The following is a 14,347-nucleotide window of genomic DNA, read 5'->3' as shown; positions in this document are numbered from 1 at the left end:
ATCACCCCTAGCTGAGAGAGAGCCTCCAAGAAGAAGCTTGCGTCCTCCATTCCCAGAGTGAAATCCAGACTCACTGGGAAAAGGCAAGGCTTAAAGTCACTGAGATGACACCGTGGTAGAACCGGTTGGAAGCCTGCCCTCTGCAGTTAGACAGAGATGCCTTGCCCTCTAAGGTATCGGGGAAAAGCTGTCCATAAGATGTCTCACCCGAGGCTCTGCTAAAAGATTATCAATCTGCTGCAATGCACACTGCAAGAATCTTCCAAGCAAGCATGCTGGAGCTAGGGAGCAAAACCCTTTCCTTTGCAGTCTCTCCAGCACCCTTTACTAAGAAAACATCAGTGCCAACTAGCAAAGGAAACTATTTCACAGGTCCAGACCTATTTTCAAAAAAAACAGACAAACATTTGGATTTAGAGTGGGAATGCCATAAGCCAGTAGCTGTCACACTGATTAAAGTAAGAATAAATATCATCAGAAGCAAACTAAGTGTTGAATATATTGTTTGTTAGTAGGATAAATTACTTTCCAGTGCCCTTCAAAGTTTTATCCATCGCTGCACCATTTGTGCCTAGGGAAAAATTGTCCAATAGAGATGCTCAATAAATATTGTTGAATGAATAAATGAATGAATAACCTAATTGCTCCCATTGTTTTCTCTAATGTTTTTTTCCTCTTTCTCTTTTTTGACTATAGCTGATGGATGCACAGATTGGTCTGTCGATATCAAGAAATACCAAGTTTTGGTGGGAGAGCCTGTTCGCATCAAATGTGCACTCTTTTATGGTTATATCAGAGCCAATTACTCCCTAGCCCAAAGTGCTGGACTCAGTTTGATGTGGTACAAAAGCTCTGGTCCTGGAGACTTTGAAGAGCCAATAGCCTTTGATGGAAGTAGAATGAGCAAGGAAGAAGACTCCATTTGGTTCCGACCAACGTTACTGCAGGACAGTGGTCTTTATGCCTGTGTTATCAGGTATGCTTTTCATCTTGTTACTGTTGAATCAATGATATCACTGGTTGCTGTCTTATATACCTAGATTTTGTGGCTCTCTCTTTAACCTCAAGGTATTGTCTCAATATTTGTGTGTGTTGCTGCTTTCTAACATTTAGAATCTAAATCATAAAAAGATGGGATTAGAATTTATATTGAGACATTATTTCTGGCTTATGGAGAAAAGAGATACCATCTGGGTATCTACTTATGTTGCCAGAAATTACTAAACACTATGAAATAAAATTTATAGAGGAGGTGAAATGTTGCAAATAAAATGTAAGCAAAGACTTGCAGAAAGGATGCATAGTTTATTGCTAAATGGGTTGTAACATTCTGTTATTGCCCTTCACAGATAGTGCACAGAAACCTCTGGTTCACACACATCTGCAAAGATGATTTAAGAAACATGTATGTGCACAGAAAGAGGAAAGCAGCCTTGCCTTGTTAGAAGTACAGAGACTATGTTCCAGATCATTTTGTTAACTAAAAGTGCTGTGTGTGTGCGCCTATGCGCTCAGTCGTGTCTGACTCTTTGTGACCCCATGGACTGTAGCCCACCAGGCTCCTCTGTCCATGGGATTCTCCAGGCAAGAATACTGGAGTGGGTTGTCATTTCCTTCTCCAGGGGATCTTCCCAGCCCAGAGATCAAACCCACATATCCTGGTCTCTAGCAGACATGGGAAGCCATAAAAGTGCTGAGTTAATACAAAAATATTTTGGGTCTCCCCATGCCCTTACTCCACAAAGAAACTGATCACACATCTACATATCTTTGTCTGCTTTGGGAAGAGACGTATGTGCTTTGCTTAATGATAATGCATTGAGACAGTAGCCATGTATCATATTAGCAGTGAAAAATCTTAGTTTAAGCATTAGCCCCACATGGACTCTGAATCACACCCTGCATGAATGCTTGCAGATGTCATTAGACTATAAGAACATTGGCATAGCAGGGTATAAGCATATAGAAAGAGGCTTTAAATCGATTCCTTTGTGTCCCTATTTCAACTTACTAAGAGAAAGCCAAATCTAAAGCAGTTGATTCTCAATTTGGAGAAACTCTCAGAATCATCTAGTATCTTTTTCAATTCAAAATTCGACTTTCACTTCTGAAATTCTCATTGGCAGCTATTATTCCTCTAGCCATAAGCATTGTGTCTCCCATTCACTATCAACCTAAAAGAATTACCTTTATGAAGAGTCATGGCTGCAGGTATATTAGGTTGTCAAAATGGGGAAAGCCACATGAAGGTTAAATATAATTTTATCTTTTAAACACTGTCAACATATAAGTTAGAGTTAAGTTTGGAAAATAAAAGTGAATGCAAATAAAGTTCTGCTTGGGAAAAATGTCGAATGAATTATATTAATAAAATAACAAAGGCATTATTCCTTTGTCAGCTTTTGTTCTTTCCCTTAAAAAAGGGAATCCAACCCTTTTATGTTTCAACTTAATTATTAATAGAAGTAGTTTTTGTAGGTACAATGATAATTAATTGCCATACTGTGTTGGCGAAGAGCCGACCCATTGGAACAGACCCTGATGCTGGGAAAGATTGAGGGCAAGAGGAGAGGGGGGCAACAGAGAATGAGATGGTTGGATGGCATCACCAACTCAGAAGAAAGTTAAAGACAGGGAAGCCTGCTGTGCTGCAGTCCATGGGGTCACAAAGAGTCGGGCATGACTGAGTGACTGAAAAACAATATAGTTGGAGAGTACTGTTTGTACTGGCTATTCCTTCTGCTGCTGCTGCTAAGTCGCTTCAGTCATGCCCGGCTCTGTGCGACCCCATAGACGGCAGCCCACCAGGCTCCCCCGTCCCTGGGATTCTCCAGGCAAGAACACTGGAGTGGGTTGCTATTTCCTTCTCCAATGCATGAAAGTGAAAAATGAAAGTGAAGTCGCTCAGTTGTTTCCGACTCTTAGCGACCCCATGGACTGCAGCCTACCAGGGTTCTCCATCCATGGGATTTTCCAGGCAGGAGTACTGGAGTGGGGTGCCACTGCCTTCTCCGACTGGCTATTCCTACTTGACTAATAATAATTTGATTTAATTTCGCATCTGCATTTCTATTAAAAAAAAACATGATTTCTGATTGTTTATGCATGTGTAGAGGTGATTCTTTAAGATAGACCAATTTATGTCCTCCTTTATCTGAGATTAGAATTGAACTGAATGTTCATAGTCTAACATTCCATTCTACTATTTATTATTGATGGGAAAATAGTGATGTGTTCAGATTAGTAACCTGAATTTCTAAAGCACTGAAGTTGCAATTCTTTGATGTATTTAAGTATACATATTGGTCCAATGCTCTGAGAAATTGCACTAAAATGTCTCTGAATTTGTAGTTGCAATAATGAATGAAGGTCACAAAATTTTGAAACCATGACATTTGTCATATGTTCATGTGTCTACATTTTAATGGAAGGTGAAAGTAAAAGACAAACACCTTTAAGTTTTATATGCATCAAGTGGGATTCTAGAGGAAGCAATGAACTGCAGGAAAAGATGCTTTTGTCCCTGGAATTCGAGTGTTCCAATTGATTTGAAGCTAGTGTTCATCTGACTCCCTTTTCCAATTTGGAAAGCAGCACTCAAAATCATTATAAACAGCAGTTTAAGTAGAATGACTTGCTGTTGATGTAAAGGGAGCCCAGGGCTGTTAGTTGAATCACTGACTTTGACACATTGTTAGCTCTCAGGCCACAAAGTTGTCACCATTAGGTTTTAAATAATTCACTTACAAAGAGTTTCAGAAGTTTGAAAATGTTAGCTGCTACTGCTAGGCTCTAGTCTTTTTGATAGGTGCTCTGTGTTATTAACTTATCAATGAAATGGTTTAACAAGTGTTTTCATGTACAGCATTTATACCTAAATGGTGGTCTTGGCCGAACCTTGCAACCCCATGGACTGTAGCCTGCCAGGCTCCTCAGTCCATGGGATTCTCCAGGCAAGAATACTGGAGTGGGTTGCCATTTCCTTCTCCATTACACCTGCTGCTGCTGCTAAGTCGCTTCAGTTGTGTCCGACTCTGTGCAACCCCATAGACGGCAGCCCACCAGGCTCCCCCGTCCCTGGGATTATCCAGGCAAGAACACTGGAGTGGGTTGCCATTTCCTTCTCCAATGCATGAAAGTGAAAAGTGAAAGTGAAGTCGCTCAGTCGTGTCCGACTCTTAGCAACCCCATGGACTGCAGCCTACCAGGCTCCTTCATCCATGGGATTTTCCAGGCAAGAGTACTGGAGTGGGGTGCCATTGCCTTCTCCTTCCATTACACCTAAATATGTACAATTAAATGATGTTAAAAATGCAAACACTTAAAATTACTCTCAGTAGAATGAATAAGAACTTTCCTACTCCTTTCTGTAAGTAGCCATTTTGGATAGAATAATACCACATCATTCTTTGTTCTGTAGTACCTGTCTCTTTACTCAATTTTCTCCTCCTTGAATGTTTATTTTTACATGGAAAAGTGAGTGGAGGAGAGATGTGTAATAATTTCTTTTCTTTTTCTTTTGTTGCCATTTAAAGAATAAGTTTACTTTTTAAAAGAAAAAAATTTTTTCTTATCCTGTTGACTCCCAGTTTTTAAATATGCCTCTTTTGAGTTATACTCTTTTAACAGTTTCATATGCATATCTGGCTGGTGCTCATGTAAGCAATTTAATGCCCCCTGAATTTTAACAGACTAAGTTGTTTGTCACTCTATTTTTCGACTAAAATTTTATTTTGTAGATTCATATTCATTTGCAAGATATTATAGTATAGGGAGGTCCCATGAATCCTTTAGCCAGTTTCCATCAGCAGTGACAGTTTGCAAAACTATAGTACAAAATCATAATCAGAATATTGATAATGCTACATTCAAGATACAGAACAATGTCATCACCTCCAGGATCCCTTCTGTTGTCCATATTTACTTCCCTACCCCAGTCCCAAATCCCTGGCAAACACTAATCTGTTCTCCATATCTACTTTTTGTAATTCAAGAATGTTTTATAAATGGAATCATAGAGGATGTCACCTTTTGGAATTGGGTTTTTCAGTCAACATAATTCCTTTGAAATTCATCCAGGTTGTTCAACGTAGTCTGTTCTTGTTTATTGTTAAGTAATGTTACATGATATGGACATTACCCCAGTGTTTATTCACTCATTGAAGGACATCTCTGTTGTTTCCTTTTTTGGCTATTGAAATAAATCTTCTGTGAATACCCATGTACATTTTTAGTGAATATATGTTTTCATTTATCTGCAATAGATGCTCTAGAGTGAACTTGAGTTGTATGATAGTTTCATGTTTAGTCATATAAAAATTGAAAGTCACTCAGTCATGTCCGACTCTTTGCAACCCCATGGACTGTATAGTCCATGGAATTCTCCAGGCCAGAATACTGGAGTGCATAGCCTTTCTGTTCTCCAGGGGATCTTCCCAACCCAGGGATCGAACCCAGGTCTCCCACATTGCAGGTGGATTCTTTACCAGCTGAGCCACAAGGGAAGCCTGAGAATACTGGAGTGTGTAGCCTGTCCCTTCTCCAGAGGATCTTCCCAACTCAGGGTCTCCTGCACTGCTGGCAGATTCTTTGCCAACTGAGCTATCAGGGAATCCCTGTCATATAAGAAACTGCTATATTATTTTCCAGAGTAGCTGTACTATTTTATTACATTCCCACCAGCAATATGCAAGTGATCTGGTTTATCCACATGCTTGCAGCATTTGGTATTGTCACTATATTTCATTGTAACCATCAGTATATCTTGATATCTTGTGATTTTAATTTTCATCTCCCTAATGGCTAATGGTGGGATTTTGTGTGCTGATTTGCCACATCTGTGCTCATCAGTGAAATATCTGTTTATGTCTTTTGTCCATTTTATAACTGAATTATTTGTGTTCTAACCATTTAGTTTTTTTTAAATTTTATTTAACTTTACAATATTGTATTGGTTTTGCCATATATCAAAATGAATCCGCCACAGGTATACATGTGTTCCCCATCCTGAACCCTCCTCCCTCCTCCCTCCCCATACCATCCCTCTGGGTCGTCCCAGTGCTCCAGTCCCAAGCATCCAGTATCGTGCATCGAACCTGGACTGGGGAGTCGTTTCATATATGATATTATACATATTTCAATGCCATTCTCCCAAATCATCCCACCCTCTCCCGCTCCCACAGAGTCCAAAAGACTGTTCTATACATCAGTGTCTCTTTTGCTGTCTCATATACAGGGTTATTGTTACCATCTTTCTAAATTCTATATATATGCGTTAGTATACTGTATTGGTGTTTTTCCTTCTGGCTTACTTCACTCTGTATAATAGGCTCCAGTTTCATCTACCTCATTAGAACTGATTCAAATGTATTCTTTTTAATGGCTGAGTAATACTCCATTGTGTATATGTACCACAGCTTTCTTATCCATTCATCTGCTGATGGACATCTAGGTTGCTTCCATGACCTGGCTATTATAAACAGTGCTGCGATGAACATTGGGGTACACGTGTCTCTTTCCCTTTTGGTTTCCTCAGTGTGTATACCCAGCAGTGGGATTGCTGGATCATAAGGCAGTTCTATTTCCAGTTTTTTAAGGAATCTCCACACTGTTCTCCATAGTGACTGTACTAGTTTGCATTCCCACCAACAGTGTAAGAGGGTTCCCTTTTCTCCACACCCTCTCCAGCATTTATTGCTTGTAGACTTTTGGATTGCAGCCATTCTGACTGGCGTGAAATGGTACCTCATAGTGGTTTTGATTTGCATTTCTCTGATAAAGAGTGATGTTGAGCATCTTTTCATGTGTTTGTTAGCCATCTGTATGTCTTCTTTGGAGAAATGTCTATTTAGTTCTTTGGCCCATTTTTTGATTGGGTCATTTATTTTTGAGAATTCTTTATATATTCTAAGTAGTAATCCTCTTTTGGATATGTGGCTTGCAAATATTTTCTGTCGATCTGTAGTTTGTCTTTTCATCCTCTTAACAGGCTTTTTTGCAGAGCAAAATTTTTATTTTTTTCCTTTTATGTATTGTGCTTTTGGTACGAAATATAGGCACTCTTTCCATAGTCTATATCCTTAAACTTTTCTTTTTAAGATTATTGGAGCTTTTACCACTAGTTTTGTAGCTTTAAATTTTACTCTCTGCTCCATCTTGAATTAATATTTATATACGGTATAATGTTTATTTTGGTCAAGGTGTAGCTTTTTGAATAGATGTCCAGTTGCTCCAGCATCATTTGTTGAAAACGTCTAGCTTCCTCCATGGAATTGCTTTTGCACGTTTATACAAAATCAGTTGGGTGGATTTGTGTGGGCAGCAGAAGATGAGATGGTTAGATAGCATAACTGGCTCAATGTATATGAATTTAAGCAAACTTCCAGAGATAGTGGAGGACAGAAGAGCCTGGTGTACTACAGTCCATGGAGTTGCAAAGAGTTGGACATGACTTAGGAACTGAACAACAACAACCAGTATCTCAATTCAGTATTATATACCTTTGATCTATGTGCCTGTTCCTTGGCTAGTACCACTCTGTCTTGGTTAGTGTGCCTATAGCTGTATAGTAGGACTAGATACCTTTCTTTTCAAGATGCTTTTAGCTGTTGTAAGGCCTGTTCCTCTCCAGATAAAATTTAGCATAAGCTTATGTATGTCTACAAAAAAAAAAACAAAAACAAAAACAAAACATACTGGAATAATATTGATAGGAATGGAATTAAACCTATATAGCTCAATTTGAGGAAAATTGTTGTCTTTATGTTGGAACCCACAATCTATGAGTGTAGTAGGTCTCTGCATTTATTTAGGATTTCTTCTTCATTAGCACTTTGTATTTTTCATGATACAATCCTGTACACATTTTGTGAAATTTATACATAAGTGTTTCATTTTCTTTGGTGTATTTCTAAATGATAGTGCCTTTTGAATTTCATTTTTAACATGTACATTGTTAGAAGTATGATTGATTTTTTTATTGGAGTAAGGCTGCTTTACACTGCTGTGTTAGTTTCTGCTGTAAAGCAAAGTGAATCAGACAGAAGGATGATTGATTTTTCTGTGTTAATTTCTTTCTAAAAGTGTACTTTTCAAAATTACATATATATAATGTATTTTATCTAGTATCTAGTTCCTTTGTCCAAGTCTTGATTTTCTCTTTAGAGACTAATTCTTCTTTCTCATCTATCAAAAGGTACTCAGTTAAATCCATTTACTCAGTCATCCATTTCAGAAACCTCAACTGATCACCAGGTGATATGCTAATGCTAGAATTACAAAGACTCTAAAAGAAACATTTTTTACCTTCAAATCATTTGCATGAGAGAAAATAAGTGTGCAATAAATTATTATAGATACTGTGTCACAGTTTAAAATAGAATGGGGTTCTGTCAAGATAAAGCAGCTGCCTTCCTCACAGTCCTCCCCCTTACAATTGAAAAGGCAGATATAACCCAGCAAAGAAACATAGCAGGTTGTGTGAAAGGTGGTAAGAAAGATTGACTAGGGACCTCAGGACTTGAGACATAACATGACCACACTGCTTCAGTTAACCATCCAGATAATATTGGCAGGACCAAAGCAGGCAGCTTTGGTGCCTGTGCTGTGGTGTTGGAGAAGACTCTTGAGAGTCCCTCGGACAGCAAGGAGATCAAACCAACTAATCCTAAAGGAAATCAACCATGATTATGCATTAGAAGGACTGATGCTAGAGCTGATGAAAGTGAAAGAGGAGAGTGAAAAAGTTGGCTTAAAGCTCAACATTCAGAGAACTAAGACCATGGCATACGGTCCAATCACTTCATAGCAAATAGATGGGGAAACAGTGGAAACAGTGGCATAATTTTTGGGGGGTCCAAAAGCACTGCAGATGGTGACTGCAGCCATGAAATTAAAAGACAATTACTCCTTGGAAGAAAGTTATGACCAACTTAGACAACATATTCAAAAGCAGAGACATTATTTTGCCAACAAAGGTCCATCTAGACAAGGCTATGGTTTTTCAAGTGGTCATGTATGGATATGAGTCAGTTTCAGTTTCAGTTCAGTCACTCAGTCATGTCTGACTCTTTGCGACCCCATGAACCACAGCACGCCAGGCCTCCCTGTCCATCACCAACTCCCGGAATCCACCCAAACCCATGGCCGTTGAGTCGGTGATGCCATTCAACCATCTTATCCTCTGTTGTCCCCTTCTCCTCCTGCCCTCAATCTTTCCCAGCATCAGGGTCTTTTCCAGTGAGGCTCTTCGCATCAAGTGGCCAAAGTACTGGAGTTTCAGCTTCAACATCAGTCCTTCCAATCAACAACCAGGACTGATCTCCCCCAGGATGGACTGGTTGGATCTCTTTGCAGTCCAAGGGACTCTCAAGAGTCTTCTCCAACACCACAGTTCAAAAGCATCAATTCTTCGGTGCTCAGCTTTCTTTATAGTCCAACTCTCACATCTATACATGACTACTGGATAAACCATACCCTTGACTAGACAGATCTTTGTTGACAAAGTAATGTCTCTGCTTTTTAATATGCTGTCTAAGTTGGTCATAACTTTCTTCCAAGGAGTAAGCGTCTTTTAATTTCATGGCAGCAATCACCATCTGCAGTGATTTTGGAGCCCAGAAAAATAAAGTCAGCCACTGTTTCCCCATCTATTTGCCATTAAGTGATGGGACCAGATGCCATGGTCTTAGTTTTCTGAATGTTGAGCTTTAATATTTTTCACTCCAACTTTTTCACTCTCCTCTTTCACTTTCATCAAGAGGCTCTTTAGTTCTTCACTTTCTGTCATAAGGGTGGTGTGTGACAGTTGGATTATAAAGAAAGCTGAGCGCCGAAGAATTGATGCTTTTGAACTGTGGTGTTGGAGAAGACTTGGACTGCAAGGAGATCCAACCAGTCCATCCTAAAGGAAATCAGTCCTGGGTATTCATTGGAAGGACTGATGTTGAAGCTGAAACTCCAATACTTTGGCCACCTGATGCAAAGAGCTGACTCATTTGAAAAGACCCTGATGCTGGGAAAGATTGAGGGCAAGAGGAGAAGGGGATGACAGAGGTTGAGATGGTTGGACGGTATCACCGACTCAATGAACATGAGTTTGAGAAAACTCTGGGAGTTTGTGGTCAGGGAGGCCTGGCATGCTGCAGTCCATGGGTCACAAAGAGTCAGACATGACTGAGCCATTGAACTGAACTGAACTGAACTGATAATCCAATAAAATTTAAAAAAAAACAAACTATTGGTGACTATGTACCATGTCAGATCTATTAAATACAGATGTCAGATGATCCTTTTTTTAACTAATTTATTTATTTTAATTGGAGGCTAATTACTTTGCAATATTATGGTAGTTTTGCCATACATTGACATGAATCCTCCACCGGTGTATATATGTTCCCCATCCTGAACCCCCCTCCCACCTCCTTCCCCATCCCATCCCTCAGGGTCATCCCAGCGCACCAGCCCTGAGCACCCTGTCTCATGCATCAAGCCTGAACTGTCAATCTATGTCACATATGATAATATACATGTTTCAATGCTATTCTCTCAAATCATACCACCCTTGCCTTCTCCCACAGAATCCAAAAGTCTGTTCTTTACATCTGTGTCTCTTTTGTTGTCTCGCATATAGGGTCATCACTGCCATCTTTCTAAATTCCATATATATGTGTCAGTAAACTGTATTGGTGTTTTTCTTTCTTACTTACTTCACTCTGTATAATAGGCTCCAGTTTCATCCACCTCATTAGAACTGATTCAAATGCATTCTTATTCAAATGCATTCTTCTTAATAGCTGAGTAATATTCCATTGTGTATATGTATCACAGCTTTCTTATCCATTTGTCTGCCGATGGACATGTAGGTTGCTTCCATGCCCTGGCTATTGTAAACAGTACTGCAATGAACATTGGTGTACACGTGTCTCTTTCAATTCTGGTTTCTTCAGTGTGTATGCCCAGCAGTGGGATTGCTGGGTCATGATGATTCTTTTATGCAGTCAGCTTATTAATCATTGCTCCCTGTTCTTATTATTCCAGTAGCTTCACTTAATAAGTATTTAATGACTCAAAAAATAATTCCAAACATTTTCACCAGCACTAGAAGTATATTTTCAGTTTCCTAACAGTCTCCTCTTTCTGTTTTCCCAAAAGACACATTGACGTCAACATGTACCAAAATGTATTTTGATACTTACTTCAACAAAGCTGTCTCCTCCTCAGATGTTTCCTTTTTTTAATGCATAGAATCACTGTTATTCCAGCAACACTATCTAGAAAATTATCACTTATCATTCTTTACCTTGTCTTAATTGCTATCAAGATCTGTCTGATCTACCCTTAGAAATGTCTTTTGGGTTTATTCTTTGTTGTTCATGCTGATTTCTACTCTGTCCTCTTAAATGAAGACACTGTGAGTGCACTGTCCTCTTGAATGGTTTCTCTGCCTCCAGATTTTTCCTGTTAATGTTACCGTTCCTCACTGCTGTGGAATTACATGTCCACAACAGAGATCTTATTAAATTTCTCTACCTAAAAGTTCTTAATGGGCCCTGATACCCAATATGAAGTCTGAAGGCTTTGACATACATGTCCCTTTATAACCCAGCTACAACTTTTCCTTCTAGACTCATCTTTGGTGTTTGTCTCTGTGGATACTTTGTGCTATGTTCTCACCATCCTGCCTGCTGTTTGCAGATTAAAGTATAAATTTACCTTACTCTTTTACTTTTTGTTCCTTCATCTGAAATCCCATTTTTTTCACTGCTATCTGAAGAATATAGAGCTATTTCTTACAGAAGATCCAGTATGTGTTCATTGTCTTTCTACTTTTATCACACTGCTCCAAAGACAATTGATTCAGTTATCTATTATGTGGGGAAAACACTTCTAAACCAAGGGGTTAAAAAGAGCAATTATTTAATTTACATATGATTCTGCAATGTGAGCTGAACTTGACTGGGTGGGTCATCTGCTGATTTTGACCATAGTCACTTGAGGCTGGAATCAACTGGATACAGGATTTGCTCTGTCCGTAATCCTCAGGGCCTCCATGTGGTCTCTCCAGCTGTCTCTCCAGCAAGATAACCAGGCATTTTATAGGGCAACTCAGAAAGTATGGAGACTTATCAAGCATCTATTTGTATCATGCTTACTAATATATCCAATTAGTCGAGTCTAGAGCTAATAGGGAAGAAAACTTTACAAGAGGTTGAGTTGCACAAGATGTGGTTTTTTGGTCGGACCACCAAAATAACAGTACAGCAGAGTCTGCCCGTTAGCCTCTAGTAATCCATGCCCTAACACATACAAAATATACTCAACTTATTTCTAAGAGCCCTGGAATCTTATTATGACCTCAAGATAAGGCTAGAAGTCCAGGATCTCATTCTTGTCTTGTTCAGTCGCTCATTCATGTCCAATTCTTTGCAACCCCAAGGACTGCAACATGGTAGGCTTCCTTGTCCTTCACCATCTCCGGGAGCTTGCTCAAACTCATGTCCATCGAGTCAGTGATGCCATCCAACCATCTCATCCTCTGTCATCCCCTTCTCTCTCACCTTCAATCTTTCCCAGCATCAGGGTCTTTCCCAATGAGTCAGTTCTTCATTTCAGGTGACCAAAGTATTAAAGCTTCAGCTTCAGCATCAGTCCTTCCAATGAATACAGGGTTGATTTCCTTTAGGATTGATTGGATCTCCTTTCAGTCCAAGGGACTCTCAAGATTCTTCTCCAACACCACAGATCAAAAGCATCAGTTCTTTGGGTTCAGCTTTCTTTATGGTCCAACTCTCACATCCATACATGACTACTGGAAAACCCATAGCTTTGACTAGATGGACCTTTGTCATCAAAGTGATCTCTGCTTTTTAATATGCTGTCTAGGTTTGTCATAACTTTTCTTCCAAGAAGCAAATGTCTTTTAATTTCATGGCTACAGTCACCATCTGCAGTGATTTTGGAGCCCAAGAAAATAAAGTCTGTCACTATTTCCATTATTTCCCCTTCTAATTGCCATGCATGAAGTGATGGGACTGGATGCCATGATCTTAAAAACTGATGCCATGAGTTTTTTGAATGTTGAGTTTTAAGCCAGCTTTTTCACTGAATCTCATTACTTATGTGTGAATGAGGTTCTTCCTGCCTAATTCCTTAAGTACAGCTGTTCAGGACTTGCTCTTCCTGAGGTCTGTGAACTCGAAAGACTTGCTATCTAACCCTTATACACCCAACATTCTGTGGTCAGACAGGAATAAGGCAACTAAACTAAATAATCCTATTTAAAATGGGTGGAAGGTGGGGAGGGAGGTGGGAGGGGGTTCGGGATGGGGGAACACACGTACACCTGTGGCTGATTCATGTCAATGTATGGCAACTACCACAATACTGTAAAGTAATTAGCCTCCAATTAAAATAAATAAACTTTAAAAAAATTAAAAAATAAAATGGGTGGAAGGTACAGAGCAGTTGCTGTCCTATAGCCATTCTGAAATCCAGCTGGGCACACATCAGTAGTATTTTTGGTTAGGGCCCAGTTCTGTTAGTGGGATTGGTTCTCTGTGGTTCTTGAGTCCATCCTCTGTTTTCCATGCAATGTTAAGGGGCCCAGCAGCTTCTTTTTAACTTAAACTTTACCAAAAAAGTAGTAAGATTCCTTAAAATGCTGTGCACCTTTTATGTATTTAATTATGTAGCTGTTCTATTTAACAGAGGCCACACCCACAACATTTGGGTTTGCCAAAAAGTTCCTTTCTTTGGGGTACATTTTTCAATAAAGGTCTTCATGAAAGTGAAAAATGTCTTGCATTTCTACCTAACCCTGAATGAGCTTTTGGGCCAAACCAATATATTTAAGACTAATGTCTCTCTACTTTCAAGTCAGGATGCTGGAAGACAGTATACCAAATTCTTAGACACCCCTTTGCTCAGCTAGTCCTAGTGTATGCCTCATATAACTTCACAGCTAAGTATCTTAGGATTTTCCTCCAAGACCCTTTAAACAACCTTTTATGGAAGATAGAGTATGCGTAGCATGCCAAACTTACTATCACTGATATGATTTCCCCTCAGAATCAATGTGAGATAGTGTTTGTCACTGAGAATGTACCCACAAAATAGTTACTGAATAAAATACTTCGTGATTGGAGCTAGTGTTCTTAGAATGCCTTGTAGAAAACACTGGCATAGCCAGAATTACACCATTCACTGATTCCTATCATTTTCCATGAAAAACATAAAACAATTCTGTTTCTTATGACATCTTCTCTGAAACTAACACCAGTTATGGACTGCTTTTGGTATTCCAGTTTTATTCTCTCCCTGTAATAGACCTTCACTGTTACCAGGTGGA

At 39.3% G+C, this 14,347-nt stretch overlaps 1 protein-coding gene across 1 annotated transcript in view; it reads left to right on the top strand.

The window, feature by feature from the left end:
• Positions 1 to 272: 272 nt before the first annotated feature.
• IL1RAPL1 (interleukin 1 receptor accessory protein like 1) overlaps positions 273 to 14,347 on the top strand; it is a 695,400-nt gene continuing 681,325 nt past the window's right edge. The window contains exons 1-2 of the mRNA XM_070366609.1: positions 273 to 372; positions 697 to 976. Of these exons, the coding sequence (XP_070222710.1) occupies positions 273 to 372; positions 697 to 976 (380 nt within the window). The remainder of the gene's footprint in view (positions 373 to 696; positions 977 to 14,347) is intronic.

This window comes from Bos mutus, chromosome X (genome assembly GCF_027580195.1).
Source record: "Bos mutus isolate GX-2022 chromosome X, NWIPB_WYAK_1.1, whole genome shotgun sequence".
Lineage (NCBI taxonomy): Eukaryota > Metazoa > Chordata > Mammalia > Artiodactyla > Bovidae > Bos > Bos mutus.
Note: the sequence above shows the minus strand (reverse complement) of the source record. Positions and strands in the feature narration are given on the sequence as shown.